This window comes from Pyxicephalus adspersus, chromosome 2, assembly GCF_032062135.1.
Source record: "Pyxicephalus adspersus chromosome 2, UCB_Pads_2.0, whole genome shotgun sequence".
Classification (NCBI taxonomy): Eukaryota; Metazoa; Chordata; class Amphibia; order Anura; family Pyxicephalidae; genus Pyxicephalus; species Pyxicephalus adspersus.
The window spans coordinates 120,964,953-120,973,656 of NC_092859.1; the positions used below are offsets into that span (position 1 = coordinate 120,964,953).

The 8,704-nt window shown below is 37.1% G+C and overlaps 1 protein-coding gene across 1 annotated transcript; it reads left to right on the plus strand.

The window, feature by feature from the left end:
* The first annotated feature begins 1,649 nt into the window (after positions 1 to 1,649).
* Positions 1,650 to 7,716, plus strand: TERB2 (telomere repeat binding bouquet formation protein 2). The gene is made up of 7 exons (XM_072398774.1): positions 1,650 to 1,735; positions 2,535 to 2,616; positions 3,427 to 3,560; positions 3,752 to 3,813; positions 4,984 to 5,045; positions 6,362 to 6,450; positions 7,533 to 7,716. The coding sequence occupies exons 1-7, from the start codon at positions 1,672 to 1,674 to the stop codon at positions 7,643 to 7,645; spliced, it is 606 nt and encodes a 201-aa protein (XP_072254875.1). The 5' UTR covers positions 1,650 to 1,671; the 3' UTR covers positions 7,646 to 7,716.
* Positions 7,717 to 8,704: the final 988 nt, after the last annotated feature.

An 8,704-nucleotide genomic window follows, 5' to 3' on the forward strand; every position in this document is an offset into this window, starting at 1 on the left:
GCCTCCTTTAGGCTGGGTCTACACAGACTATTTTAAAAACAGCATATAAAAGCAGTAGTAGCATTTTTACAAGTGTTTTAAAGCTTGCCTTTAAAACGCTAAGAAAAAACTTTTACAAAACACCTATGACACTTTTTTATTGGGATTTGCTGCAATTTTACATGCGTTTATATGAGTTTTAATTTTAGTCCTTTCAGGGAATGAGTGCAGGGATACAAAAAACCCCTTACTCATTCTCAGAAAGGGTTAAAAATATATGTAAAAAAAAAGGCGAGACTTTATTGTTAAAGTTTTTTTTTTAGATGTGTGTGTTTTGTGTGGATGCAGATGTCACAAAATGAATGCAAGAGAAGTGGTGCTTTGCAGTCTATACATATTTATTAATAACTAATATTAGACAAGTTCTATTGTGCATTGTAAATGCATACAGAATAAAAAGAATTACTAAGATTCACATCCAACATTCAGAGCAAAGGAAGGTCTACTACATATATAATAATATATTTTAATATCATATCATAGCAAATACTAAATGCACCAAGCATACTTAAGTGCAATGCTACTTTTCATGCCTAATGCTATTAATTATATTATAACAGGAGTCGCAAACTTTCATGGCCAATAGGCCATTTCAGGGGTGGGCTGGAGCACACTGAGTCCCGCCCTAATGGCCCCACCCACCACCAGGGAACGCCCCCTGAAGTGAAATCCCTTTCTCGGTATGCATTGTGGAGGATAGAGATTTCCCTGCAGGGAGCCAGCCGCGGTAAATAGGGGAGCAACAGCAAGGAGGCAGCACCAGAGCTCCAGCGGCTCCGGTACTTTCTAATGCCCCTGGTCGATCCGTTGGCAAACCCGGCTCCGGATCGGCCAGGGGGCGTTAGGCCAGAAGGAACCACCGGCTAGGACGTATTTGGCCTAAAGGCTGGAGTTTGCCAACCCCTGGATTATAACATCCAGTAAAATGTAATGCTCATAAAAATAGTGACAAAAACAAAAAAAAACAAATACACATTTTACACATGTACAAATACAGGCACATAATGCAAAAAAAAACATAACACATGGGGCAGCATGGCGGCTCAGTGGTTGGCACTCTGGCCTTTGCAGCGCTTGGTCCCAGATTCAAATCTCGGCCAGGACACTATCTGCATGGAGTTTGCAGGCTCTCCCTGTGTATGCGTGGGTTTCCTCCGGGTACTCTGGTTTCTTCTAACATTCTAAAAACATGCAATTAGCTTAATTGGCTTACCCCCAAAGTTGACCTTGGACAGTGGTAATGACATATGACTATGGTAGGGACATTAGATAGTGAGCCCCTTTGAGGGATAGCTAGTGACATGACTAGGGACTTTGTACAGCGCTCCGTATTATGTCGGTGCTAAATTAAAACTGGAGATGGGCTACAAGGAATCAAAAATATGATGCCATAGCTACAAACTCCCTTGGAAACAAATCCCTCAGTCCTTCTTTCCTAGTTGTTCCTTTTATTGGTCTGATGTTTAGATCTTTTATTACTATTTTACCTGTCAAATGTGTTTTATTACACTAAACGATTCACCCAACCTCCAAATATTACAATTTGCAGAACTTTGCTTCTATCTGACTCCACCCTGCGTACTTAGCACAGTCACATGACTGGCCTCACACCTCCACAGGCTGCCACTAAACATGTTTTTAGGTATGAAGGCCTGGTTCTCCCAGAGCGTAGACAGCAACCTGATCCAGATTTGGGGTGAGAAAAAACATTTATTTTTTCATTGAGTTGACCTCATGTTATTGTATGGTGTTAGACAGGGAAAAAAATGAAAGCTGCACTGCTCAGCATTGCAAAAAAAAAGTGCGGATCCCTTTTCACATGAATTTCTTCACATTTATGTATTTAATATAAAAACACTAAAGTAATAGTAAATGGTTTTATTCATTAAAGTAGGCGATGAGATGTTGTAAACAGTTCAGTAACCATAGCAACCAGTCAGATTTCTATCTGAAGTCTGCTAACAGGTAAACGCTGGTTGTTTTACTCATACAGAATCTCCACAAATAGTTTACAGTACTTGGTAATAAAATCAATCATTAGCAAGGAGTTTATATTACATATTCCTTGTCTTTTACAAGAAACAGCCTGACATTTTTTCCAACCCTACACCCCCTTTTCCACATCAAAACAAGGCTTTCCTTACTAGGCCCAGGCCTTAATGGTAAACCTAGGGCAGCATACACGAGTAAAATTTTCATCTCTGGAAACGATCTTTCATAAATATTTTCAGTGACAAGTGAATAAACGTTGTACACAGAGCGCCTGTTTTGTTCTCTGGAAATGGGAGGGGAGAACAAGTGAGCGGCACACCGCTGTGCTCTCTTCCCTTGATTTATTCCCTGACAGATCCATGACGGGCGTCTTGGTGATCACTGTAGACACGTCGGATTCTCGCCCAAGATGTGTGTCCTGGGTGATAATTATCTGACAGGTGTACATAGCCTTAGTCTGTTCACATGAATTTTCACTCCATGCATTTTGGTTTACCTCACAGAATCTGAAGGGGGACACATTACAACTCATCATCATGCCAATTACCTCTTCAGCAGTGATGCGACCCACCGAGATACCCAAAGGTGAGAACAAAAAAAATTTAAACAGTATTTGAAGAGATTTTTACTATATTATAGTGTCAAACCCTTTCTTTGTTTTTTTTTCTATACTTTCTCTTTCGTTATCATTTTGGGAAAACACGATTTTGATTTGTAGACTAAATACATTTTTTCCTATACTTTGCTAAAAACAATATAAAAAAATAAACCTACTAAAGACAGAAAATACCTGAAGGTATGTTGGTGTAACAGCTTTGACCATTAGATGGCGCCCAAGTACCACTTTGTTCAGTTTGCAGCAATTTGGGTAGTAATGGACAATCCAAATGTAGTTTCTGCAAAACTTAATTGTTGAGTACGACCAAGAAGTCTTTTCAAATAATATGCTTAGCATGTCACTAACGCACAATAATGTAATGATCCTCTGAGTGAATCAGCAACTAGATGAGCAAATGTCTCTTCAAGAACTATGAGTGGGAAGACATTTGTCCATTCTTTACAGTGCACAGCTCCTGTTACCCTGTGTGAAGTCTCTTTATCATTCAGATTCAACAGATTCGTGATATTGACACAAACAGCTAGACACATATAACAAGAAATTTTAAAGAAAAAGTTGCTTAAACCCGAGGCACCAAAGTTGTTTAACAGCTGATGAAAGAGGGACCAGTTGCGCTAAATTAAGTTTTTGACTTTCTTTCTTGCAAATTCTTGCAATCATCTCTTAGTGTTTCTTAATGATTATATGTATTGCTAACTGTTACGGTGGTAAGTAATCCTAATGATGGTTGTACAATAGCATTTACTTTACCTAAATAAGAAAAATATTTATTTCAGAATATATAACAGTCTGGATTATGTTGAAAACAAGGCTACCATCTTTCATGCCAGCTTCCTAAAAGCCTGTGCCAAAGCTAAAAATCTGATGGCCGTTGGACATTTTATTCTCCCACCAGCTTGTGTTCAGGAAGGTTGGTATACGATAATATATTGTGAGTGTGTGCCAAAGATATGATGATCATCATTATGCCATATCATTGTATTTTGAGCAGAATAACATTTTGACTTCATGTTGCTAGACATCCTAGAAAACTTTCCTGAGAGTTGATATCCGAAATATTTCTTCATTTATCATTCATGCAAATTAATTTGTATGTAACAGATATCAGAAGAAAATTCGGCAGCTTTATCTGGGAGCAGGATGACATGCTACTCCAGCAGCAGGTTAGTATGGATGAATGAAGGAATCCCAAAGAATCCTAAAGCAGAAGAATTTAAAGCAGAATTGCTAAGCAAAGAAAAGACTCCCTAATTTCATTCAAAGGGGATTGGGGGGCTGCTGGAAAGAGGAAAAAACCTGGGAAACGATGTTAAGCAAATCATATGGCAGCCTGCCCCCATAGCTGCAAATGTTTTTATAGTATAGAACATTACTGACTTTTTATACTTTTAAGACGTTTTATATTTTTCAATGATTCTCTGCAGTGTGTGAAGAGTACAAACCAATGGTCATTATCAATATGCTGCACAATCATTTATCCAATGGTTGTAGCCTTCTTTGCTTTCTGCAGCATACCTGGTCTATCAGTTGGGCCTCACCCATAATACTGCTGTCTGCACGATCTATGTGCAGGATAGTGAATATATCACCCCTACTTTCACAAGGTAATATTTGACTTTGCTAAGACATTTAGTGCCAACAAACTGAATTTATATTCTTTGTGAAAATATTTGCATTTAAGTTTTATCTCCGGAGTTCAGCTTTTAAGTCAGCAGTGCTGGGGCAGTAGTAGGCTATCATGTATGTTAGTGACATCACTATCAGCAATAATTACTGCAATGTATGGCATGCCTATTTCCACTGCTGGAGTCACACCAATACAGGATGTGAAAAAAACTAATAGGGTCAGGAAACATTTTAGATTTTTATTGCATGCTGTTTAAACATTCTGTACTATAAAATTAAAGAATATTATATAGGAGGTGATGCTGCTGGTGTACAGACCCAAAGTAAACAAACCCAAACAGGGAGAGTAATACAGACTTTAATTGCCCACCTGACCTTTCAAAAATGGATGCCTAGCTCTCTCAGGATTACTGATCCAGGAAAAGTAGATAGTAAGAGAAGTCAGAGTGCAGTCAGATCTCCAGCAGAAAAGCCAACAAATCTGCATAAAAACCAAATATCTAGCATTTCCAAAATTAAGTTACTGATAGTAGCTAAAAAATGATTTTTTTCATATTTCAACAGCACAACAGTGGTAATATGTCATTTAAAGAATATATACTTTTTCTTCTCATCTCTTTTTCACTGTTGGTATTAGCACAAGCATTTATTTTGTGGTTGAAGTATTCTATACTATGACTAAAATATTTTATCCTAATTTATTTTAGGATGTTAAAACCCCATGCGGTACTAAAGAAAATATTCACAGGAATTCAGAATGTGATTTAAGGTAAGGAGCAACAGTTAAAGTAAACTATTCATAGAAGAAGCATGGAAGTTGCCATTTCTGACTCCCTTCTGTTAATTTTTCATGCCAGACTAAATTGCATACCCATTGTTTTCAATACATTCAAAGCCACAGAACTGTAACAAATATGCAGATCACTAGAGTCTAAGGTCATTACTTGTTTCAGGTCAAGGTATTGAAAAAAAGTAGGACTACATTCCAGTCAGGTTACACCTCAAGAAAATGTAATTATATTTGAAGTTGAGCTCCAGGTAGATATAAAATACAAGCGTTGCCTCAAACTAGTATGTATTAATACATCATTAATTGTATTTTTTCACTTGCACGTTGTGTAGGTCCTGTGCTCCCCATGAGGCAGTACAGTAATATTAGAACAAGCTAAACAGTAATAGGCAAGTAATAAAGGGCCCATATGTGTATGATATGTTTACTTACTCTTCAGATGCAAGCATCTTAATTTAGAAAAATTTTAGTTTTATTGAAATGCAGAAAAAAAATTCTTTTTTCCGCTGATCTCCTGTCCCTGTATCTCCTGAATATATGTGCCAAATGGTATAATTCACAAAACATAGGTTTACTAAAGGGACGATGGGTTACTTTTTTGTGTCACTGTCTGTATTTGTCTGTCATTTGCAACCCCTATTTAATTACAGTCCTGGGTAATATGGGGTAAGAGGAGGAGGAAGTATCTAGACATTCACTATAGACTACAACTCATTCAGTTGTGGATGTACAGTTTATTTAGGCATAAGCTACAGAGCTCTCTAAATTTTTTTAGAGAAGCAGAAAAGCAGATAAGGATAATATGTAAACCAGGAGTGTCCAAACTTTTTGCAAAGAGGGCCAGATTTGGTGAGGTGAAAATATGTGGGGGCCGACCACTAACCAGGGTTAGTGTGGGCCTGGTCTGTGCGGGTCCCACACAGTACAGGCCCACCAGGGTGACGTTAAGGATTCTCTGTGCAGACCGGGGTCAATGCAGTCTCCATGCAGTCAGAGTGGGTGTGGTTTGTGCAGGTCCCGCACAGCACACGCCCACTATAATGATCTAGGGGATTCCCTATGATGACAGAGGCTGCGGGTCGGTGGAAAGCTGAATGGGCCACAATTGGCCCCCGGGCCAGACTTTGGACATGCCTGATGTAAACTAATGTATGCTCATATACAGTATCTGCCTAATTTTATTTCATACTTATCCAACCACAAAGAGAATTAGCTGTATATGTTTTGGAGTTGGCCTTAAAAATCAAAGATTTTATATATATTTCTATTTAAAAATACTTTTTATTATGGCCTAGGAATATAGACTTAACATCTGATGCTGAATCCTCTGATAATGGGGCACACCATACTCTTCAGAATTTTCCTGAAAATATTATGAACACAGGTAAGCTTCTTAAAGAGTTGCATTTTGTTGTGTATAATATTTTGTTTTCTGAAGAATATTTCATTAAGTAATAATAAACTAGCGCAAAAATGAAATGATGAAAACACTATAAAATGCTGGAAAAAACACCAACTCTATTGAGTTTTGACCATTGCCTGTAAATACTAATCCTTTACAGTATATTATACTGGTTGTGGTCCACAAATATAAGTATTGAATTTTTTAACTCAATAGAAGTAGGGAGTTATGGTGGTCTATTTATATCAAAACATGTTCTTTTAAAGTAACATTATCACTTTATTTTCACAAATATCTAAAACAAGTTTTTACATTTTTACCATAGTAAGATAAATTAACAACTTTAACAACAATTTTAACATTTACAAGTACTTATAATAAATACAAAAGTTTCCGAAGAGAGAAAGATAAACCTTCCCAGTGACAGTTTTTGTATACTGATGCTTTTCGCAGGACTAACCTGCTTGCTAAGGGGGGGACCACATTAAAACCAAGATATGTATAGAGCACCATAACTTCCAACTTCTATTGATATACAAAATTCAGTACTCATATTTGTAGAATTTGTCCTTTTCTTGGGAGGTGGCCCAGGTATAATGTTGTTATACTGAACGGGGACTTTTTCTTTAGTCAGTCTATACTGGTTGTGTGTCAGAAAGGTAAAGCCCCGTACAGATATCAGATAGATGTCAGATTATTAAAGTCTCTGGAAACAAACTTATGTGATCCTTTCCTGAGATTAGTATAACTGTTCGCCTTGGGCATCAATTATTTGGTGTGTGTATACATACCGGTAGCTATTATAAATCTTTAGCTTTGTGCATAAGTATGTGTTTTTTAAGAACCAGTGGTGTATTGATCCTGAATACAAAATGTATATTTACATGATACAAATTTTAAGGTATAGCTCTCATCAATACTCTGGACTCACAGCAGGCAACACACTAAGTACCACTAAGCTGTGCAGTATGTACAAAGTTTTTAAAAAATTCTCCCAAGAGGAATATACAGTACTTTTCGTGTGGACATTTCTAATCACATTAAGTAGATAATGTCTCTTGTAGGTTACATTTCCATTGATCAGCTGAAGAAATTTCAAGGAGAGCTGCACGATTTTACGCCTGAAACCTCAGAATATTTAGTTTTTTGTGTTCAACATCCAAGTCACAAATTTTAAGGGAAGTAAATGCTTTGAATGTTATGTTTGCACTTGTTTTGGAATACATTAAATATTTTAGTTGCATTTCATATATTAATAATCGTTTTTCTGTGCAAAAATCAAATACTGGTAATATTTTGTGTTCTTTTGAAAAATAGAGGACACAAATTGTATATTTATCTAAACAAAAACATTAACACAGAAAGTAGAACCCGATTGAAACAGCCATGAAAGTTGGATTTGAACATTTACAGATGTATAGCAGCAAGTGTTTTACTTTCTACTAAAGGAAATCCAGTGATAAGACTTCAACACCATCATACTTTTGAAGGTTCTTATTCATCTAGCTCATGATATATCTATTATAAGTTAGTCATAATAAACTGGACTTGTTTTTGTATTGTTGAAGATGTTATAATAGGATCATCAATAGGACATGAACCTTAATCCAGTCACCATGGAGTGTGGCAAGGTAAATGGTGTTTATCTTTGAACAGGATTGGAGTTGTGAAAGTTGTGCCGAATCAATATCTACCTTGTCACATTCCAGGGTGATTGAATTAATGTGTCTATCCTATCTGTATGGACCTAAATACCAAACTTTTTTTGTCGGCACTCATGATCACGTACACATGAATAGAAGACAAGTTACAAAATTATCTGAACAGTACAAAAACCAGTTAAATGTAGCTAATTACTACTATATTTACCATGACTTGGATGAATGAGAACCTTCAAATATATGTCTATTCCAAAGAAAGAATGAGGACATTACAGAACTTGTATGTATCCTTTGAGCATTATTTACGAAGTTATTGCCTATAAAACCCTAGCTTTCCTTTTCTATTCCTTCTTTAGAATAACAGCATTTTTAACTAGTCCGGGCATATCCAAAGTCCAGCCCGCGGGTCAATTGTGGCCTGTGTTTAGGTTTTCACTGGCCAGCAGCCTCTGTCTTCAAATGAATAATATGCGGCATGTGTATGTGTGTCCATGTGTACATGTGCGCGCGCGCACAGGGAATCCCTTACGTTTGTAGTGGGCTTGAGTTGTGCAGGACCCGCACAGACTACACCC

Bases quoted from the DNA above. Each gene is read 5' to 3' on its own strand.
- TERB2 (XM_072398774.1), top strand. From the start codon at position 1,672: ATGTTTTTAGGTATGAAGGCCTGGTTCTCCCAGAGCGTAGACAGCAAC. The intron at 3,814-4,983 runs GTTAGTATGGAT...AATTTATTTTAG, and splicing joins ACATGCTACTCCAGCAGCAG to GATGTTAAAACCCCATGCGG. The intron at 5,046-6,361 runs GTAAGGAGCAAC...ATTATGGCCTAG, and splicing joins AATTCAGAATGTGATTTAAG to GAATATAGACTTAACATCTG.